Source organism: Anopheles coustani, chromosome 3 (assembly GCF_943734705.1).
Source record: "Anopheles coustani chromosome 3, idAnoCousDA_361_x.2, whole genome shotgun sequence".
NCBI classification, from domain to species: Eukaryota; Metazoa; Arthropoda; class Insecta; order Diptera; family Culicidae; genus Anopheles; species Anopheles coustani.
The window spans coordinates 72,612,830-72,634,993 of record NC_071288.1 but is presented as its reverse complement, the minus strand read 5'-3'; the positions used below and the strand labels follow the sequence as shown (position 1 = coordinate 72,634,993).

The 22,164-nt window shown below is 40.6% G+C and overlaps 5 protein-coding genes across 5 annotated transcripts in view; 3 read left to right on the top strand and 2 right to left on the bottom strand.

Annotated features, from left to right (window-relative positions):
* LOC131260447 (centrosomal protein of 135 kDa) overlaps nt 1–5,998 on the top strand; it is a 35,397-nt gene extending 29,399 nt beyond the window's left edge. The window contains exons 7-10 of the mRNA XM_058262172.1: nt 3,688–3,813; nt 4,012–4,165; nt 4,292–4,398; nt 5,227–5,998. Of these exons, the coding sequence (XP_058118155.1) occupies nt 3,688–3,813; nt 4,012–4,165; nt 4,292–4,398; nt 5,227–5,875 (1,036 nt within the window). The 3' untranslated portion in view covers nt 5,876–5,998. The remainder of the gene's footprint in view (nt 1–3,687; nt 3,814–4,011; nt 4,166–4,291; nt 4,399–5,226) is intronic.
* Nucleotides 5,999–8,915: 2,917 nt separating this feature from the next.
* Nucleotides 8,916–9,515, top strand: LOC131266379 (uncharacterized). Its single transcript, XM_058268876.1, has 2 exons — nt 8,916–9,113; nt 9,195–9,515. Exons 1-2 carry the CDS (start codon nt 8,916–8,918, stop codon nt 9,513–9,515), a joined length of 519 nt encoding a protein of 172 aa, XP_058124859.1.
* A 1,624-nt stretch (nt 9,516–11,139) lies between these two features.
* On the top strand, nt 11,140–12,919 carry LOC131266369 (uncharacterized). The gene is given in 5 exon segments (XM_058268866.1): nt 11,140–11,211; nt 11,289–11,435; nt 11,503–11,673; nt 11,675–11,807; nt 12,888–12,919. Coding segments are annotated over 5 exon segments (555 nt in total).
* A 2,203-nt stretch (nt 12,920–15,122) lies between these two features.
* Nucleotides 15,123–15,814, bottom strand: LOC131259923 (uncharacterized). Its single transcript, XM_058261532.1, has 3 exons — nt 15,746–15,814; nt 15,535–15,678; nt 15,123–15,452 (listed from the first exon to the last, which is right to left on the bottom strand). The coding sequence occupies exons 1-3, from the start codon at nt 15,812–15,814 to the stop codon at nt 15,123–15,125; spliced, it is 543 nt and encodes a 180-aa protein (XP_058117515.1).
* A 5,386-nt stretch (nt 15,815–21,200) lies between these two features.
* Nucleotides 21,201–21,801, bottom strand: LOC131266362 (uncharacterized). The gene is made up of 2 exons (XM_058268853.1): nt 21,619–21,801; nt 21,201–21,554 (listed from the first exon to the last, which is right to left on the bottom strand). Exons 1-2 carry the CDS (start codon nt 21,799–21,801, stop codon nt 21,201–21,203), a joined length of 537 nt encoding a protein of 178 aa, XP_058124836.1.
* Between the last annotated feature and the right edge of the window lie 363 nt (nt 21,802–22,164).

Genomic DNA, 22,164 nt, shown 5'->3' with positions numbered 1-22,164 from the left:
GCCGCATGGCTTGGCTTCGGCTTTGGGTGAAACAACATCTCGCCCGGTGTTGGCCTTAGATTTCGAAAGTGAAGTGAAAAGGTGGGCTTTTGTTTTCATCACCAAGCAGGCGAGGCATGCCGTATCAATGTCTGCCAATTACTGCTGATTGCTTGGCGCCCTCGAAACGGTTTCGCTCGTGCTTGATGTAGGCGTGAAAAACGTGCTCTATAAATGTAGTTTTCTTTCGCTCTGAAGCACTAGAATCCGACTACTCTATAACTGATGAAGGAAGAGCAGTTTCCGACTGAGAAAAATAGAACGCATTGCTTTCGGACTGTAAGTCATCTTTCTTTCTACAGTTTGAAAAAGAACCAAACTCCCTTAAGGGATGGGAAACACAACGGTCACTTGTGTGGGACAACGGTGGTGTTAATTTATGTTAATCAATTCTCCCTGCCTCCCTCCCGAATGCCGGAACCGAACATTTTACCGGCGCGGTGTACCGGTGGACATTGGGGCTCTAAAGTGTCCAACCGTTGGTGGTGACACCAGAATCAGTGGTACTTCACAAAGCCTTGAGTGTTTGTCATTCTCGCGTCCATTTTCAACGGTATTTACCGTAAGTGACACTAGGGAAGGGGATGTGTTGTGCCAAAGGAGGCAGATTTATGTACTTAACCATCCTACCGGGCTGTGCGACGCCTTGTGTCGGTGTTGTGCGACGAACCCTTGGGTCTTTGAACCATTATTTGTTCGTTTACGGACACACGTTTTTCTCCCAGAGGAAGAACGTTAGGTGTTTGAACCGTCGCCGGTGACATATCGATTTTTTTTCGCCAAGTCGAGTCAGTTGGGGGAAAAGAAATGCGCCTGCACTATGGGGCGAAGAAACCTACACAGGTTCTCTGTGCTGCGATGAGTCATTTAGTTGCAACGCCAACGTGGTCGCAGAACCGGGAATTACCGGTAGAATTACAGAAACGAAAGACATAAACATGTGGAGAAGCGACGAACCTTATTTTCCTTATTAATCATAACATCACATTTCTGTGTGGATTGCATCTTCTTCAGATCCGATACGAAGTTTGTTTTTTAATATTCAAAACATTATCATTTGTACGCAGCTTTTTTATTAATCTTCACATTATTTTTAATTTCATAGTTTATTTATTTGTTTATAAAGTTTATTTTTTTAGTTTGTCAATGGTGAAAAATCTTACCAATTGATTAATGAACATTAAACATTCAAAAGAGGCACCGGCTTTACCGCGCTGCGTTGCTGGTTTTTTTTCCTTCGAACCACTCTGTTGAAGCGGTATGAAGTTTTCTTCTACCGATGGTTCTGGTTGTATCCTTTCTTTTAATGCATTTCCCAAACTGGAGATTCACTGTTTCATACGTCTCCTCTGTATAGGCAACCGAGGCAACAGACAACTCGTTTTGTTTTTTGACCACTTTTCCGCTTTATAATCTTTTTGATTTATTGAACACTGTATATCACTTTGAAACCATGCAACGATCATTTGATACAGAGCAAGGTGGTTGGAGAAGTTTGGTTAAATGGAATCTGGTTGCTCATCCCAAGGCTAGAACAGTGCACTTTTGATTGAGGCTCCAGGAATCGTTACAGATACACAAATGTACACACGCACACAAATCACAGATATCAAAGGCATGTATATAACGTGCTTGCTTCGTACGTTCTGAACGGTACGATTGGGCTTGGATTAAATTTTCAATGACACTCTAATGACTTCTTCAGCTAGCATCCCTTGCTTCTTCCGTTCTGCGATGGTGTAGGTAACAACGACAGTACGCGGATGGTTGTGTGCTTGCCGTCCGTCGCCCAACCGTAGGTGTAGGAAAACCTGTTTAAGGATAACTCGTACCGACCGTGAGCCGCATTAGACGAGACGCGATGTACACCAAACAATGTTTGATTCTCGATGTTTAGTTTATTATTTTAGTATGCGCTTTTTGATTCGCTGAACTGTGTTCAACGATACGGTTGGTGAATCAATCGATGATAAAACGACTCCTTTTTAAGCTGGCTAGGAAACTGGTACGCGACGAGAGCGAGACTTCACCATCCGACAGACGACGAACCGTGCGCGATCGCTGCGAATGCGAGACTGAGAGTGCGATCGCTCCGAAAGGCAACCACAGCGATCGTTATACCACCGAGATCATTGCCGTTGGTGTAGCGACGTCATGGGCTGTCTGGAGATGGCTACGGCGTATTGTGAAAGACGAAACTTAAAGAGAAGGAGGGCCCGGTTTGAAAACAACCGACCGGGTACCGGTTTTGAAGACGTTGGGAGAGAATTGAACGGAATAGTAGGTTGTAAGAAGATGTTGAGAAAGAGTCTCACATAAAAAAAAGGTTGTTGGTAGGAGTCCTGAAGCAAACGGAGGAAAAAAGCAAGATATAAAGCCATAAACCCTGGAGATTCAAAGGAGAGGAAAAAAACTACTACGGCAATCCACCAAATAAAATAAAAACATAGGATCGGAAAGGGTAGCGGAAAGGAACAACAATCGGGAAACTATTGGGCATAAAGAGAGAAGAAGAAAATAGCTAGAGAGAAGTGAAGTAAACACGACGTATCCTTGCGCTGGAAACAATATTCCACCGGTAGCTGCAAAACATCGAAAGTGGGAAATCTCGCTTACATTATGTAACAGTGTAAAGTAGAACGGATTGCAATTTGAAAAGTGGAATTTTATTTGATTGGTACGTTTTGTTTTTTGCACTGTGCACATGCCCACTTCTTAAAATTCTACAAAATATTTTTTCAGTATATGAGTCAATCAATTTATAGGAAATGATTTAAAATGTTTAAAATTATTTCTTAATAACTACGAAATATCTTAAACCCGCTGGTTGGTTGTGAAGCGTCCATCAGTTGTTGGATATGAATGGCCGCTATCGCTATATTTCATTCATACCATACCACCTACTCGAAGCATCTGAATTACTCTGGCGTGAAATCGATTCGTCACCCTCGTGGACACCCGCTGTTTCCGTCGGGGCGGCAAGTTTCATCGAGGAAAGAAGAGGAACACATTCAATGTCATCCTTTAAACGTCCGTCAGGTCGTGGTCCGCTACGGGTAGACTTGCGCAGCTGGAAGCAAACCTGTCGCGCGTATCAATCTGACGCCATCGTTCGCCGTTTCGACTTCGGCCAATGTTGCCTCGTGAGTTGGGCTGGTCGGTGCAATATCGAGCTGGGAATCAAATTGATGAGGGTTTGTTTTTTTCATGGCGTTGCAAAAAAACATACGAGCCAGCAAGGGCCATAGTGTCTGCAGATTGATGGCACACCTTGTAGAGCGTCCTTGGTCAGACAAAGACAGTTGACGTTGATGAAGTGCAGTGGAGCGTTGAACTTGAAAAGTATCGATGGCCATCCGTTGGTCACTTGATAACGAGCTATACAAGAACGTCCGAAGCGATTTCCTTATCGTGTAGTAGCCGATGAGATCTTTTTGGGAATTTTAGATACATAAATTAATATTAATAGTTCCATAACTGTTTGTAGCACAGTTTGCACGTTTATTTCAAACTATTTTGTACGTTTTCCTTTTAAAATAGAATTGTTTGTAGCTTCAATTAATCTTCCTATTAATTTTTAGTTCAATTTAAAATTTCAAAATTTGTATTTCAATTGTTTTTATTTTGTGTTTTGAATATCTTTTCCAGCAATGTTAGTTCAGATAACATGCATAAAGAAAGCACTTTGCGAAGCGTTTCAACCGAGACGGACACCCTGAAAAAGCAGATGGCGACACTGAAGCGTATCAAAGACAACGCTTCCGCGGAGAATGGGTTCGTACCTTCACTAACGTAATATTTTAACTAGTGATGCACCTTCCGGAGCGGATCTCACAGTCCGCTCCAACTCCGGCTTCGTTGGTTAAGCATTCGTGCCCAAGCAACTTTTCCATTGTCGCATCTGATGGCAATATTGTAATATTTATTATGTTTTTCTTTCGTCGCATGGTTGCTCATGGGAACGTTTATTAGACGCCTCTCGAACGAGCTGACCGATGCCCTAGCCGAACTGACGGTAACAAAGCGAAAGCTCAAGGATTCCCAGCAGGAGGTGGAGAGAATGAAAACGCAACTTCGGGAGTATGTACAGGAAATGCAGCGCGCAGAGGAGCTGCTGTTTACGAAGGTAATTAAATTCTTGTTAAATGTTTAAATTTAAAAAAAAATGTGTTGTAAATAGAAATGCAATCAAACAAGGCTAAATGATACCTTATGGTTAAATTATGTTTTTATTTACTATTTTCATGTAAAGGAGCGAGAACGGGAAGAAATGCTTGAGCGATACAAATCCCTTTCGGAAGGAGTGAACGTGTTGGAGACGAGCAATCACACACTCGAGGCGGAAACAAGCGAAGCAAAGTGAGTACTTGGTTTTTCTTATTTGTTGTTGCAGTTTAGATCTGGAGATTTGATGGTAGTCATATCTTTGAATTTTTAAAGTTATCTTTAATGTATAGGATAATTAATTATTGATAGCTTAGCTTTGTATTAATTAAAGGTAGTTAGCTACGTATCAGTTGAATAGTTTAATTGAATTCATCAAATAAGAATCGGCTGTAGCGTACGTTAATTTAACAGAATTTTTAAACATTTCTAAACATTCAATCTTTACGGACATAGATGACCCAAACCGAGAGCAAAAGGGTAGTACATAATAAAACAGTATTATTGGACAGCCCCTTACTAGATGATAAATTTTTATCCCCGGTGTTTCTTGTGATCCTAAAAATGGTAAGGTCTGAGAACACTTGAGAATCTTGGAAGGTCATTTGGTATTGTCCATTTAATGCTTTGCTTCCTTTGTGACGACAGTGTTAGGACTGGACAGGTCTAAGACGCTTCTCTCTGTCCCATACAGAATTTTCAGAATGCATGAGAAGGGCCGTAATTAAGAAATTAACTTGAACTTTCAAACTTATCGCTTTTACGGCTGCTCCTCATGCCGCGTTGGTACTGTTCCGATGGACTGACTTCCCGTACTGTGGACGATTTCGGTTCTGCTGTGTGTTATGACGTAGGTATAGATACACATACCGTAGATAATTAGATTTTTATTGTAGTGGTGTTTTTGGCAGCGGGCCAGGTTTGATTAAGATTGTGTCGTAGGAAATGACCAACACGGGAGCATATGGCAAACAAAGTTTCATGATGTTTTTCGATTTTCCCCGCATTGTACGAAAATCAAAGAAAACTGCTCCAAGAGGCGGAAGATCGCATAACCAGCCTAGAGGAGCTGGTGAACATGCGGGAACATGACATCCGGGAGTGTGAGCGCCAGATGAATGAACTGTCTGCCAAATTGGCCGCGGCCGAGTCGGAAATAGAGTCGCTCCGGGACGAGAACCATGCGCTCGCGATGGATCTGGAGGCCACCAAGGAGTTATGCAGCAAGCTTGACCTGCAGAAGGATAGATTGAACGCCGAGCTGCAGGAACATTCGGACATTCGCGAGCAGCTGGCGCGGGAAAAGGGCACCCTGCAGAAGCAGCTTACGTTGACCCGAGTTGGAGACCGGGCGGCCGTCGACGGGCTGCAGGAGCTACTGACGGCCAGCCGGTCTGAACTCGAGCAGCAGCGCATAGCGATGGCACAGCTGAATCAGGAGACGCAGCAACTGCGCGGAGAAATAGAAACTCTCACGCAGCGCCTGACGGAGGAGCAAGATAAGGCGAGAAGCAGTGAAGCACTAGCGCGCGAGTACAGCGTGCAGCTACAGGAGCTGAGGCGGATGTTGACCGACAAACGGTTTGCGCAGATTCGTTCGCGAACGGCTGATTCAACCGAGCGCGAGGACTACGACGAAGATGACGATGGTAATAGGTACTCAACGATGTAGTGACACTGGCGTTTTGGTCAGATATTTTTAGTCGATATTTGCACGTTCCATTTTTTACTTTACATGCTTACACATTCGAAAACACAAAAAAATATGCCTAGAATTAGACGGTACTTAGCGGTGGCGAATAAAACGATATCTGATGAAGCGCACAAAAGTGTCTCGGAATCCCGATCCGTATCGACACATGAGACAAAACAATCTCAGACGGATACGTTCGGAGTAGTGAAGGGAAAGTCAGCTTTGCATCCGAAACATGACGTTCCCATCCAGCACCGTCTCCGTCGTGACCAAAGCACACAAAAGTTTGGTAAAAAATGGTTTCGCTGGTTTTCCGTTTTGCAGTCCTATTGCCAGCATACCAGTTCACATTCGTTCTGTTGATCGTTCTAGAGCAAGAAATTAGTGCTCCTCCTGGATGGAAGGTAACGAAATACAAACGACACGCTGCTGGTACGTCCTCTCATCGATCAGCCGCACAAAGTGAAGTTGAAAGTGAGTACGCCACGACGAGTGAGTCCTCTTCCGGGCGTGGCATGGTGTGGACTTCGTTTTCGTACGATGTTCCTGCGCAGGTGGGTGAGACTGGCAGGGTAAGAGACAATATTACACATCTTTCCGGTTAAACAAGTCAATTGCACATTTCTGGAGTGTTGAATGATTGTTTGTCGAGAGAAGGAAAGACCCGCTCGATGTTACTAATGCTGACAAAATTGACCCGGACATAGTGCCAGTCGCAAGCACATGAATCCAGTGTGTTCAGCCTACAAAGAGAAATGTGTCCCATTAGCTGCTGCAAATCGTTTTCCATTAATTACCATTGAACGTGCTGTAAAATTATTTGCCTTTCTCTCTTCCTCAAATACTATGAACCAATGAAAAGTTGAACGAACCAAATGAGGGAACATCAACTGCTTCCGGGGGCGCGCGGGATGGATTGAGCGGTGTCGTTAAGGGTAAAATAGATGACACCGGGTCAACGGTGATCGTCTACAGAACGGTCGACGGTGAACGGCTAGTTTTAAAGAACACCGACCAGAGTAGACCCAGTTTCAGCGGTACCCAGCGTCATCTGCCTCCACGCAAACCCGCGTCTCCCGAAAAGAACGATGCGCTCGACTCTCTAACGGTCCAGCAAGCGAACGCTCCCGGACGGGTGAGGATAATTGATGGACACACCGGTATGGATGCCAAATTCGATAGAGCTCCGACCGGTGCCTCGACGATGGCGAAAACCGAAGAAACTTGGGCTCACATTTTCCACCATCAGGCCGGAGGTAACCATAGGGTGCTGGGAATTCAACGGGTTCATTGAAAATTATCTAATTCTTTCGGGCGTTCCTGTAATGAGATGGTTTTCTTTTCTTTTTTATATAGAACCACTGAACAATGATGGGCTTAAGGTGGCCGTTCCGTTGCCAAATTCTGATGCGGCTACCGATTCGCAACCGTCCGGCAAGCGCAATTACCACTTGCGGTTTCATGTACAACTGCCCGCACCGAACAACAGTAGCGGGCATTCGAACCAGTAATCATGGCATGAATTTTCTTTTTTATACAGCTATTTTTCTTATTTAGTGTTATATACAACATGCATGATTTGCCAAATTGTTGTTTTAGAAAAATCTTTTAAACTATGCTTTTGGCAAATCTTGTTTTGTTTACCCTGGTTTGATTAATCACTTCATTTTGTATGTTGTAATATACTCGTTAAGTACTTTACATTTTATGAACATATTGATATAGGGTGTTCCGGTCTAATAACGATTTGAAAATAATTACACAAGCTTGTTTTTAGAGCCATGTTTTTCCTATTTGTTGTTCGGTCTTTTAATATCCTCTTCTACATTTCGAGCATGGTATTGGCAATTCCATTTCAGTCCAAGCCAAGGCACGAATTTTTGCTCATAAACATTTTGGATACTTTTCTCCAGTCTGTTTTTAATCTTTGTGATGGAAACTGCTGCTATGTTTTTGTAAATATGCCTTTGTCAGGGCTCAAATAGTTTCTATGGATTGGACTTTGGAACAGGATTCAGCTACTTGGGTATAAATTCCAGGTAAATATATGTCTTTGGCAACATTCTCTAACTAAAATATCCGCTGTCATTGTATCGGTTGTCACAAATGGATCCCAAACCATTGCATACTTGCTAATTTCTTGCCAATCTATTTATTGTTATTATTTATTGGCATCTTGAATAATTTGCCCAGTGATTATGCATTATCGTTATCGTAGAAGTATATCGTTTAATTTACGAGCTCTTAGTTTGACCGATGCGGATTGTTTTTCATTCGTTTTTTACTTTGCTTCTTGAAAGTCTTCAGTCTATTTTGTTCCTTTTTCTCCTTCGATAGTACTCTTGGAGATACTTTTTGGTCCCATCATCACGGAATCACCCTTTTTGCGTACGAGCGCTTTCACAAACTGTTGGTCAAACCATAGGGTTCGCAGGGTCAAATCTACACCTTCCATTTTTTGCCAACTTACTCACACATTTGAAATAGCGCACCATTAATGAACGATGCCTTTACACTGTTTTGAGGAAATGCTTCGCATTTTCGTGAAAACTTGATGCAGTTGAGACAGACTGATTTATAGCTTTGAATGTGTACCATAATACACAATGATAATCAGCTACAAACATGTCAATCGAATAAAACCAAAGGCACATCAAAATCGTGCTAATAATTTCTGGAAGACCCTAAACGTTCCTATACACATGACTTGTTTTTGGTTGTGCTAACTTAATGCAGTTTTATCACTTTGTTAAGCATCGTTATTGGTGTAATGGTGCGTAAATACATTTGATCTCGTTACAGATTGTGGGTTTGATGCATTATTATTATTCATCCTGTAGCAGCGATTACCTGTGTACCATACACGCGCAAAACGCTAGCTCATTTGTCCAATGAGGCTTAACCGAAAGTTGTCACGATTTGTGCTACGGGTCATTTGTTTGTCCCATTTACCTCGCACTCCCCGGCTATATATAAAGTCTGCAGCCGAAAAAGTGTGTCGTTTCAATCTACTTACATGATGTTTGGAAATTGGATAGTGCTCGTTGTGGGACTCAGCTGGATGATGCTGGTGGAAGCTTCCGTGCGCATCACCAACTACACAGACGAGTGGGATCCAAAGTATTTGGATGTAGACCTGCGTGTTCGCCGGCTGGATAAAACGACCTCGATCGACTTCGATCTGGATCTGAAGCAGGAGCTCGACAAGAACGTTGAGGTAAAGTGCATCGGTTGAACGTGCAGCCGGGATGTTTGCTAAACATTTCTTCGACTCTTCTCTTTCTCTGCAACCGTACAGTACGATGTGCGGTTGTGTAAGCGAACGGCAGGAAAATATCACCAGATGATGTACACCGGAAAGCAGCAACTATGCGGCAAGGATCTACGACGCTCGCGTAATCTGCTGGATCGGTACGTCGCTTCCGAGCTGGTGAAGCACTCGAACCTCACCACACGGTGCCCCATCCGGACTGGGCACTATGAGGTGCGCAATTTTGAAATCGACGATCGTCATCTGATGATGAGTGTGGTACCGTCCGGGGAGTTTCTGATCGAGGTGGGTGTGTACCATCGCGGGAAGGAGATCAAAATGAATCGCTGGTTTGTTACGGCTACGTAAATTGAGCAATTATTCTGGGCATATTAGAGCAAAGTCCGTTAATGAATGTTTTGTCAGTGAATGCTTCAGCTAACAGTTATTAATCGTACACCACGTCCTGATACTATAGAGCTTAAATTTACAGGTTATATTTCTCTTTTTTTTAAATAAAAAATTGATGGTTTTTTTTTCTATATTTCCAAGACTTTACGAATAGTACTTTTTAATCCATTTACGGTTTATTGTTGCTTTTCTTCGGAATAAATGCGTCGTGCACTAACCCACCGTTTCGATCCGCAAGATCGATGTTGTGGTACTTGAAGAAATCCCTAAGATCTTTGGTGGTACGGATCGCATCCGTATTATCTGGCTGAAAAGTTAACTGTTTACGGCAAAAAGGTATATGCCTACGATATACGCGTATATCTCCAGCTTATCAGCCGGACAAAATCCAGATTAAAACCCTCTACAAGATCTATCATAAAAGTTTCAAAGTTTAATAGCATGTTTTTCTGTTCCTCATACTGCATACCAGTATGGTACCAGTAGCATGCATACCAGTATGGTACGATTTACTCTCAATATCTGAAACTGTTTGATACATTTTATGTTGGGAATAGTCTCCTACTAGACATATACTTTCTTAAGCCGTCCATACCAAAAGGACCGGAACACAAATTCCTTACTTTTGGTGAAAAAGATATTCACGGTAAATCCGAAGCTAGTTTCCGGCAAATATGACGGAAGGCGTATGCTTTGCAATGTGTTGTTGGCGAAAAAATAACGTGTTTTCGGGATGGGGCACCGGGCCGGCATCGTACCGTGACGCCGAAGCTCTGAGTATACCAGCGATGAAATGCGATCAATGCTCGGTCGTAGCAGGAACTCACAGAAGTCAAATGTTCTGTTGTATATCCAGTTCTCCGAATCGCGCAATCGAACGAAGTACCCGGTGTTCATCTAGCATAGCAAAGGGGGATTAGTGAACGTTGACATGTGAAGGACTCGATAGGGAGAGTTTTTTTAATGGGGCTATTACCTTTACATTGCTGAATGGTTTGATGACCATCACGTCTAGATCCATGGAGAAATTCTGCACAGATCCGTACCGGTTGATGGTTACATTGGCTTGCATGTAGTTTTCATCCGTTTCTACATCAGCTTTTATCAGTATTGGCACAAGCTGGAAGATGCGAAAATGGTGTGAGCACTAGAAGACAAACCATGTTAAATATTACTTACCTTGGAAGAAAGGCCAGTCACACTTGTCGGTCTGTACAGTGTATTTAAAACGAACAGGATTATCTTAATATTTTTGAACAACTTCATCTTTAACAGCTTTTTAACAAAAATCTGTTTTGAGAGTTGATGTTAAAGGTGGTACATTCATTGAGCGGAATGGAGTTGTTAAGTGGAAGTTGGTATGGGACAAACAGAGAAATTGATCCCATTGAGGCTAAATTTTATACGTACACCATAGATTATTTGATTACCGACTCATTTAATTTCGTTGAATTACTCTTAGTAAAATATAATTAGACTTGAATACTTTCACATTTTAGATGTTATCCAATTTAATTGGTTGTACAAAAGCAGGAATATAGGATCGCTAACGTACGTTGAAAAGTATCAGTTACTAATAAAAATGTTCAAATCAAAGGGTGTTATTTCGGTAACACTATGGTGCACGTTGTCAGTAGGCTTTGTCACTTCAAAGGTAATTTGGGTGATTTGAGGACATTGGGAATTAAATTACTAAGCGACTTCTGTTTTACGATCGGTTATCCTTTTAAGCTTATTGTACAAATGTCACGAGTTGAAGTTATCAACCACAGGATGGACATAGTGAATGCTACGGCTAGCATCAGACGAATCGGAACGCGTGGAAACTACGTCGCCGATTTTACCGTTGCCGTGTTTAAACAACTTACCGATTTGCAGGTAAAGCTAATCCTCGATGAAGATGATCGAATGACAGGACTGTTTGATAGGTTTACTCTGAACGTAGGTTACCACCTCGTACTACATCCCCGCGTTCGATGGAAGCTTAGATAAACCCATCTACAACCGTACGGTCAACTTCTGTACGTACCTGAGACGGCCCGGAACCGATCGGATTCTGCAGATGATCTACGAAGATCTAAACCGGCGCGGAAATCTGCCAAAAAGTTGCCCCGTTCACCATCGGCACGTACTCGTTCAACACGAGCTTCGACAGCTTCCGATTGCCAGGGTTTCTGCCGGAGAGCAACTTTCGTTTCGATTTGAATTTTCACCAACGGCGTGAGCCTTACTTTGACTCTAACTGGTTCGGTATGTTACGAAAAGTGTCTACCTAAACTTACCATTGCTTGAAAATTATTTGAAAAAGGTGTATAATGAGAATATATAGCAAAATAAGTCTTTTTTTCATACGTCCATAAGAAATTTAGAAAAGGTTTAAAAGTATAGTTGTATAATTCCGATTCCGATTCATGAATCGCCGATTTTCTTCGTTTTTAACTTTCATGAATCGTTAAATGAGAGATCCATGAGTCCCAAAGATTCATTGACGTTAAGCAAAGTAGAAAAAATCGTAAGAGAGGCATTCCCTTTTTGTTTTGGTCGCTTGATCTACGTCAGTGAAAAAATCATGAAGATTCGTCAATGATTTATGAACATTTATTGAGGTTTCGAAAGATTCATTAATGTTTTAAGATTCTAATCGCAAAAGACTCATGAATCAATCTGAATGAATCTTAGGTATAGATTCATATGAATGACTAGCCTCTCAAGATTGTTTGCACTGTTTAAACGCGGCTGGCATCAACTCAAATTATGTATCATCCTTTCCATTATCGTGACACTTTTTCATGTTTTCATGTAACACAATTCGCTAATAACGGTGAGCAATTAATATAATAATCTGTTTTTGTATTGACTGATCTTTAGTCATCCTTAATGGAATGATACTTTGTCAGTGTCATCAATGGCAATTAGTAAAATGAGTTCAAGGAAAAACCATTATTTCAATACGATAGATTATAATATGATTCGAAAAAAAATTTTCACAGTATAGTATCGCACGTAGCCCGAATATGTCGTGCGCAAGAAAGCTCCTTGAGCTAGTTCCAATTGCCGCAAGAGTGTAAGTGTGGAACAACTACAAACATGCCAATTGCTAGGCGAAAATAATTCATCTGCGATCACCATACCGTTACGTGGTCGATTTTCTACTCCAAAATGGAAAAGCTTAAATCCCTAGAAGAAGTATTTACTGCGAGTTGTCATTAATTTCATAGGTCCAGACCGTGTTCTGCATTTCAAAGCAGACCAGTTGTTGTCCAGTCCATGCTGGTAGTTATAGCTTCAACTTTAGTTTCTTGATCTTCCGTCTACCGACATTTCTTCCAGATTCGTCGTTCTGGCTCGAGAACTTCTATTGAGCTCCGTTATGGTTATGAGCCTTACCATTAAATTGTATGGCAACATGCGTAATATTGAGTTACGTTGAGTGTCTTCGTATAAAAATAAAATGAACGTAATCAACTTTCATTGTGAAGAATGTAACGTGGACATAAAATAGGGATTCTCGTCTTGTTGAGATATCCAATTACAGCCAAGATACGGCCGTTAACATTTCGTCTGTATTAATGATGAGAAAATTAACTTTCCGGTGAACGTGACGTGAAAAGTTTTTAAACAAGACCGTAGTTATGGCCAAAGAGAACCGTTACGCCTAAGAAAGCAAACGACATATACAAAACAGTAGTTCTTATGAAGCAGCCAGGGAGATACACAGTTTATTTCCCAGAACGATGGTAGTAAGTTTTCTGTAAAGTCATTATTCTGTTTCTTCAATGCTGTTATCAAAGGTATTTATACCTTTTTTAATGCACCTACAATCTGGACGCGAAGATACTGATCCTTGCCCGGTATGTAGCCTACTATTGTGGCCAGGAAGTCCGCCTCCGAGAGAAAGGATGGCAGCTGAATTTGCCGCAGCGAGATGTTGGAGAACACGTACCAATTGGGCATAATCGGACATCTAGATGGAATGCGCCCGAAACGGCGCACTTCGTTGTAGACGAGCGACATTATGTGATACTTGGACGGCTGACGTAAGAAATCGCAGAAGTCGGCCCTGCTGTTGTAGATGGGAGCGTGCAGGCGGCCCTTCTTCGCGATGATCGAAAATGTGGCGTGTATCTGAGAAGTTGAGATGGTTAAAACTTACTGGTATCCAACTATCAGAGAGGTAAAGTACATACCCAAGCTTCGGTGACTGGTTTTACCGGAAATAAGCCGAATCCAACCAAAGGAGAATCTTTACGATCCTTCGTGTTGTAGAACTGGATCGAACCATTCAGCAACTTTGGATTGAATGTTGAGTTGTAGCTGTAAAGTACTGGAACTATTTTCCCGGTAGTTCGGGATGCCCAAAGCGGCACCAGAGTCACCATCAGTAATTGTACTGCAGCAAAGTGTTGCATTGTTGAAGACACAATAGTGATTCTTTATCCGCTGTGTTGGGTTTTTACTACTGTTCATTTCTATCAATCCAACAATCGTTAAAAACTGTATTTAATGTAGCAGCAAATTATCACAAAAAAATTTAATATCCTGCTTTCGATTTAGATTTTATTTAATTATAAAGTACAAATTAAAAGATATAGTCACCAGCAAAATGATTCAAGTATGTGGTTCAAATCAAATAGTAATTTATATGAGCTAGGATATTACATATCAATGACGTTTTTTGCAAGTCATGATGATGATGATGATCATGATTAGCAAATTAGCTTAGCAATTTAGCTGCTTTATAGCTCAGCTTTATTTTCACATTTTCACAAATACAAATACAAATACAAATACAATACTTACAAAACTGTACTGTACTTACATACTGTATTTCACTAATAAGGCGTGAGATTGTTCCATTTCAATCCAGTCGAATATAATTTCTTTGTTATGTGTATGTTACCATTTATTGTTGTCGTACAATATGTTTGTCGCTGACGGAAACCCCAGCATCAGCAGTTTACATTTAGTGGGTCACCGCAGCCAACCGCCGATCGTACGATCGGAACGGTTTGGCTGCGTAGCACCATCAGCAGTTTACATTTAGTGGGTCACCGCAGCCAACCGCCGATCGTACGATTGGAACGGTTTGGCTGCGCAGCACCATCAGCAGTTTACCTTTAGTGGGTCACGATAGCCATCCGCCCGATCGAACGATCGGAACGGTTTGGCTGCGTTGCACCTTTCGTAATAATAATAACATCGCTGCCGCATGTTGACGAGGTCGCGGCTTAAACATAAAAAGTGTTAAACATAGCTATAAGAATTTAGATATATAAGCACATCATAGGGTTTAATAAAGTCAGTGTCTACCACACAGTGGTAAACAGTTCGTTCGATTCTTCCCGTCGCTCCGGAGTCTACTCCGTGTGGGACAATGTTTCTATAAAATTAAACTTTGATTTAGACCAATCACACTGGCTTTGAACTGTATTTCAGTTTCTAAACCACTGTGAAGAAAAAGGATTGCCTTGTATTAACAACACTTTGTTTTTTGTTGTGTGATTTTGTTGTTCTCGACAAGTTCAACACATTCACTTGTCGATTTTTCGTATTTCCATTTTTGTTTCAAACCGAAATTTTTTTAAGTCGACCGTGCCATCGGCTTCTGAAAACACTATACCGACCCTCCCAGAAATTGATCTGCAATTGAAAATTTGTCTGCGGAAGAAACGAAGGAAGTGTTACATGGTTCAGACTCATGTTTCTTAGGGAAATGGCGGTCGGTTCGACTGGGCAAGACGCCGGCATCCGTGGCTTGGCGTAGCGTTTTATATCGTCGAAGACCATCTTCACCATACGCTCGGTTGGTCGCTTCAGGAACACACAAAAATCGATCTTCCGGTTGTAGAGGATATTGTCGACCTGGCCAGTTCGAACGGTGTATACAGCTTGTAACTTGGGCGATAGGCAAATGAGACGTATTTAGATTGAATACATCCGAATGGAAACATATGAACGGAAAATGCTAGACGAATACCTTCAAATTGCTGAGCGTTTGGTGTGTCGTGATGATTAAATCGAATGAAAAATATGGCGCTGTGGTATAACGTCTGATTATGTTAGTGGTGTTTACAAACTGCGGATCTTCATCGATATCCGCGCGTACCAGAACAACAATCATCTAGAAAAAAATAGCAGACGAAGCAATTTACAAAATTGTGTATCGTGGATGTGTAGAATGAACATACCTTCTCAGCTGCAGCAGCCATCAGCACTAAATGGGAAAGAATAGTAACGAGAAGCATAACACGCTTCATGGTTAGTGGATTTGCGATGGCCACGTCCATATCTTTGCAATGAAAATGTAAGATTGAAAGAATTTCTCAAATTTTTAGTATTCGTTTTGGGCAAAATAAAAAAAAAATCAAACGTGTTACCTAGACTTCGTATATCCAATAATCTCTTAGATAAACCATCTCACACACCGACTGTGTAATTATAAAGTATTTAAAAATCACAAAAAAGAGATAGTTAACTCATTTTTGTAGATATAGTACAGTATGTCCCATAAAAAAAATGCGAAATTTTTCAATGCTTATTTTTGGATAGCTTTGAACGTTATTTGTACCGTGGTAATGTGTGTGTTTAATCATCTGACAGTTTACTATGTGATGATGTAATCAAAATGAGAATAATGTACTTTAAGGAGATTGTGATTAGTTTGCTGCTCGCCCAAAAGCTCGTAGAACAAAATGTGCCGATTGCAAGATGCCATCTGGCTACCGTTTACCGTATCCAACGATCGTTCCTTGATGGACCACATCCCCAGAAGCCAGGAAGTGGCCATCCACGATCCGCTCGCACGCCGAATGTCATCAGTTCAATGAGAGGTTAGGTGAGGTAAAATCGTAGCAGATCGATTCGGAAATTGGCAAAGGAAGCCGATATTTCAAAATCTACCATTCATCGATTGATCAAAAATGACATGAAAAGTTCGTCGTGAGTCAGAGCCAACCGTCATCTTGCACCAGATCGATTCAAACAACTACGGCGGGAGTTCTCGACACGTTTGGTGTCAACATTAAAATAAAAGAATACCGTCATCGTATTCTCTGGTGAAAAAATGTTCATCGTCAATTCCGTATCTAACACACGTTCAGAGAGGTTTATATCATAGAAGAAGATTGAAGATGTTCCAAAGAATCTGAAAAACAAGTTTACAACCAAACATTCGGCCGGAGTCATAGATTTTGGGGCAGTTGCTTCCAATAACTTGAAAATGCCTCCATCATTTATCAAAGCTGAATTAAAATTTAATACCGAGGTCAATATGAACATTCTGAAGGACCACGTTGAAAACCAACTTTGGAACACAAAAACACATCATATTCTAATTGGTATACGGTAATAGTACCGTAACGTGCCTCAAAAGAGGACTCAAGTGTTACTGAAGAAAAACGTGGAAATTTGCTCAACTGCATTTGGCCTCCCACCAGCCCGGACTTGAATCCTTTGGATTAAACAACATGGCCACATGTTCAGGTTAAGGCCTGTAAACGTCCTAGCCTAATTGTTGGATCCCTGACAGCTTCAATTACCAAGGCATAGATCTCGAAAACTGTGTCATACATTGCGAAGCTATGCTCTCGATTCTGGCCCCGTCTGGAGAAGGTGATCGAGAAAAATGGTAGAATTATTTAGTAATGTAATAATTAAAGGCTTAAAAAACGCGAATATGGCATCAAATAAAGTAGCCGAAAGAAGCGCGCTATAACTATTACAGAAATTATAAAGATGTAAGAAATAGTAAAGATGTTCGGACAAGGAAAGAGTTATGCAGGAATAGCCTGGCAAATAAAACGACCACAATCAACAGTGCGGACCATTATCCAAAGTAAAGATAATCTGTTGAATTCTAAGAATGGAGTATGGCCATTCGGAAACGATGAGATAATAGAAGAAATAGAACACTTATTTGGGATTTGAATAGAAGATATGTTAAATAAGCGGTTTCCTCTCAGTGTCAACTCTTTCAATATGAAGTATAAACGATATGGCAGAGGAAATCCGCAGTACGCTAAAACTCGATATACGCTATAGTGTTCGGTCCCAAACATTAATTACCGTACTGCGGGGACCTACTGTATTTTAACTTTTTTTTTAGTATTGCTTTCAAAACAAAAATTGTGAGAAATTGTGATTTTTTGAGTTTGGATGTAATCAGCGATGCGTTCAGCGATGTGATTCTGCTTAATTTTTCTCCATATTACTGCTGCAAGGGATAAAAATTTCAACAAAAATTTGTTTAGATCTGGTCCATTAAATAAGTGGCATGGCTTCAAGTTTATTTAGTTGATTTTTCCATGGTGTTTTGGAAGATATTTGTTAAATTTGTTGGAAGATAAAGATATTCGTTTGTGTTTGATTGTGTTTGTCCAAGTTGGAATCTCAGATTTATTTATTTTTTATTTTCTTAGAATCAGTTGAAGACAGTGTCTTAACACGTTCCGTACCGCGTCACCCAAATATGGGTGACAGCAGTTTTAGTACAAAAATGTTTTTGACCCATAAATAAATGAAAATAGAACATAAAAATTATTATAATATTTTATATAAATTTTTGGGAAGCTAAGTTTTTGCTTGGCCTTCGAAAACAATCGGTTTAACAAATATTATAAACAAATTGTAATTTGAAAAATTGTACTAAAAATTGTGCTAAACGCTTGGTACGGAACGTGTTAATCTCAAGTGTTTGTTTGTTTGGTGAAATAGTTTTATTATTTTCAGACATGGATTTAGACGAAAAGATTGCTTTATACTTTTCGGACCACTTCTCAAAACTGCTAAATATTTACACTGTGTCTACATGTTCACACTGTAGGGGTTTATCTCCCATTTATTAGTGAATTACCATTGTATACATTTGTATGCATATTTTATATGCAATTTAAATAAATATTATTCAATCCCGTTTTTATTTCACCCAAAGGGGATCCTTTTCCCATGAAGCAAAAATAGTGCATTTTGGTGTATTTTACGCCTTTCGGCATTTAACAACGCTCCTTACGGGTGCATTTTACTTTCTTTACCCTTCCGTACCAATGTGAGTCGAGAACGTGTTCTCTTCCCGCTTCAGCGTATCCGACCACGTCGAGAATGAAGCCGGTTTCGATAAAGAACGAGGGCAATCGCATTTGGCGCAGTGAGATACCGCGGAAACTGTACGATTTGACCGGAATCGGGCACCCGGTCGGCATGTTTCCGTGTCGTTTTACTTCCTTGTATATGATTTGCGCCAATTTGTACTGTCCAGGGTTGCGGAGGAAACTACAGAAATCGATGGAACGATTGTACAGCGGGGTTCGCAGAGCACCCGAAGTGGTATTGAGCCACAGACTCATTTTGACCTTGAGGAAAGATAAAGTAACCAACTGTAGAAGTAGAAAATGGTAATACATACATTCGTCCTGTATATTTCACATACCAAAGGGCTTTCGATCTGTCGGGCTACAGCAAGCTCCAAGTCCATCAGGTGCTCGACCGAAGTGGTATGAATCTTAACCGTAGTGTTAATGTACTTGGGATTATCTATACACTGACCGTTCTCCACAATAGGAACAATCTTATACCCGCCTTTAGGCCACACTGAACCTGTTATACTTAATAACAAGATTATTTGAAGACATCTACGATCAAGCGTTGCCATCGTGTCAAGAATGAAACTCGACGTGATTCAACGTGATTCTTTCAACGTATATTTGTGGCGGATTGCAGTAAAAGACGAATAATAAATAATTAATTTTTCACATGTGAATCTTTGAAACAATACCAACCGTATGGAAAGAGCGTCTCAACAACTTTGATAGGAATTATTCGTAACAAAATTAAAGTGAAAATATATAATAGGGCCTAATACTAAGGACTAGTACATATAATTGCACTATAATTGCTAAAATAGATGACTCCTATAATTGCTTGGATTTTGCATTGGTGAGGGTAGGAAATTTAATTTTAAATAAAGTTCATTTTAGTTGTTTTTTTTTGTTGACCGTTATGGAACGAAGCTCATGATTTTCAAACTAGTTTTAGGTAGTATATCTTATATTCATTATTTTAATTTTTCGCTTTATGTTTGCACTATTTTTTTATTTTTCATGTTGAAGTCCTCGTTGATACCCTACAACTCGTCAGGACCGGATCATTTTGGTCGGGATCAACCATCTCAAAAATATCTTCAATCATATTTTGTACCATCGCTGAAGGTACCAAGGTGGTAAGTAAAGTAAACGGACAGACTAGTGTTTAACATTTATTTTATTTGATTAAATAATATTACATTACTTCAGCAGAATTCCGAACATGTACTTCTTCTTGGCGTAACGACCTCTTGGTCATGCCTGCCCGTAAAGGGCTTACGAGACTTTTTACCCTATGTGTACGTGGATAGTCAGTCCTCTCGTACAGGGGAGGGTCCGGTCTCGGTTGGGATTCGAACCCACGCCGTCGAGGTTGTGAGCCCCGGCGCTCATGGGCCGATTTTTCTAACCGGCGCTACCGCTCGGCTGTCGCGGACCGAACATGTACTACAAGAGGTAAAATTCGTGGGTTATTATCGCTAATATGATTCAAAGCTTGTTGGCGTGGGTGGCCTAGCATGGCGTTGTATATCAACGAATAAACGAGTAATAAAGCGATTATAATTGAATGCTATTGTGTAAATGAGACCTTTCTAGAAATAAATATAAAGTTATTAAAAGCATAACACAGCTCATAGTCGGCAAAGCGTTGTCTACGTCTTGTGCTAAGATACATTGGTAAGAGGATGAAAGCTTTTCTTCACTGGTAACATCTCGTATGAATCCTTTTAACGCAATATTTTAGTAGGTTGAATTAATAAAACCAAGCAATTGAAGCGCCATCCAATGGTACTTGGACATAGACTGAACTACTATTAGCATTTTGTAGTTGTCTATATCGCCCTAGACAGCAAGTAGCAAGAATGGGTCGAAGCTAACAATAATTTCGTTTTAATTGTGTATTTTTGATGTTCGGCCAACCATGTTATCTCTGTTATTAATTGTGCCATATTAAAACACGTTCAAACACATATTGGCGCAACCCAAACTAACACGATTGCATCCATTGCGATAGTTTACTCTATCTCTTGCACTAAGCAATTGTTTCTATTCGTTGAACTAATTAATAACTGAGTGTATCAGTATTATTGATAATTTCATAGCAATTGGCAGTGTGTTGAAGGTTAAAATGAATTACATTTTCTATCCTGAACTTTTTATTACGAAATAACGGTATGAAATGGTAAAATTTTACATCTTACCTGGGTAAATTACAAAGCAACGCAGCTTATTGCTAATACAGCCATAATTTTCTTGATTGTTTCAACCATGTGAATTTGAAAAGTCTTAGAATTTCTCAGTATATCATGGTTCACATGGAATACATACGAAACATCCAAAATTAGTATTAGTTGATAAGCTTTTTTATTTTTTCGTTTGAATTTCGAAAACCGATAATTCTTTTTTTTTATACGAAAGGGGTTGAAAGTAGACCTTATTTAAAATATATATAAACCATGATTTTTATTTTATATATAAAGTTACAAATACATATATTATGGGATCAGTGGTGGTAAAAAGTGTTAATTATTGTTTAAAGAATGTAACTGCAGTCTGCAGAGTACTTTTACGAACAGCGCTCGCTGTCAGAGCATTTGATCTTTTTGACTGTTCCAAACCAGCGCGAGTCAAAGGTGCGTTCCTTCTCAACACCGACGTTGACGTCGAGTATGAAGTCCGTCTCCACGAAGAACGGTGGCAGTCGCATGTGGTTCAGCGAGACACCACGAAACTGGTAGAGATTGACCGGAATCGGGCACCTAGTTGGCATGTTGCCGCGCTGTTTCATCTCTCGATGAACAATTTGCCCCAGCCGATGTACACCCGGGTTGCGGAGAAAGTGGCAGAAATCGACCGTACGATTGTACAGCGGAGTCCGCAATACGCCCGAGCCAACGTCCACCCACAAGCCGATGTTGATCTACGGAAAAAGACCGTGCATAGGCGAGGATCGTAAAGGTGGTACGGGCTGGTTGATAACTTACCCAAGGCTCGACAAGAGTTTTAGTTAGCGAAAATCCAACGTCGATACGATTGACAGTTGCGGTGGTATAAATGTTGATGGTACTGTTTAGGTACTCGAGATTATCCTTGTAATTTACACTTTGTAAAAATGGAACCAACTTGTGACCACCGTTGCTCGGTTTTGTTCCAAAAATGGCCAGCATAAAGATAGACAGGAGAACTGCCCGATGAAATGCTATCATCGAGTGTGTTGATGGGAAAAGACGCATTCCAACTGAATAAAACACGTTAATGAAATGCTATCAGAAGACCTTCTAGTGGTGTACACCCTCTCCCACTTTTCATTACAATGGCTGCACACAATTATTGTTGCCAACTGTGTGGAACGTATTAAAATGGGAAGCGAAAATGAAATGTAAAAAAATGGTTCTGGTTTGTCATATAACACATTTTAGATGTAAGCCATGATTAGCTCATGATCTACCTTGTGGACAGTGACAGCCACTAAAATATACACACTACATCTACCATAAAATTTGCATTTTTGCTACATCTACCATAAAAAA

Excerpts from the sequence above, each read along its gene's own strand:
- LOC131266379 (XM_058268876.1), top strand. The coding sequence starts at position 8,916 with ATGTTTGGAAATTGGATAGTGCTCGTTGTGGGACTCAGCTGGATGATG. Across the intron at positions 9,114-9,194 it reads AGCTCGACAAGAACGTTGAG|TACGATGTGCGGTTGTGTAA; the intron begins GTAAAGTGCATC and ends GCAACCGTACAG.
- LOC131259923 (XM_058261532.1), bottom strand. The coding sequence starts at position 15,814 with ATGAAGCGTGTTATGCTTCTCGTTACTATTCTTTCCCATTTAGTGCTG. Across the intron at positions 15,679-15,745 it reads TGGCTGCTGCAGCTGAGAAG|ATGATTGTTGTTCTGGTACG; the intron begins GTATGTTCATTC and ends ATTTTTTTCTAG. Across the intron at positions 15,453-15,534 it reads AAACGCTCAGCAATTTGAAG|TTACAAGCTGTATACACCGT; the intron begins GTATTCGTCTAG and ends CTATCGCCCAAG.
- LOC131266362 (XM_058268853.1), bottom strand. The coding sequence starts at position 21,801 with ATGCTGGCCATTTTTGGAACAAAACCGAGCAACGGTGGTCACAAGTTG. Across the intron at positions 21,555-21,618 it reads AAACTCTTGTCGAGCCTTGG|ATCAACATCGGCTTGTGGGT; the intron begins GTAAGTTATCAA and ends CTTTTTCCGTAG.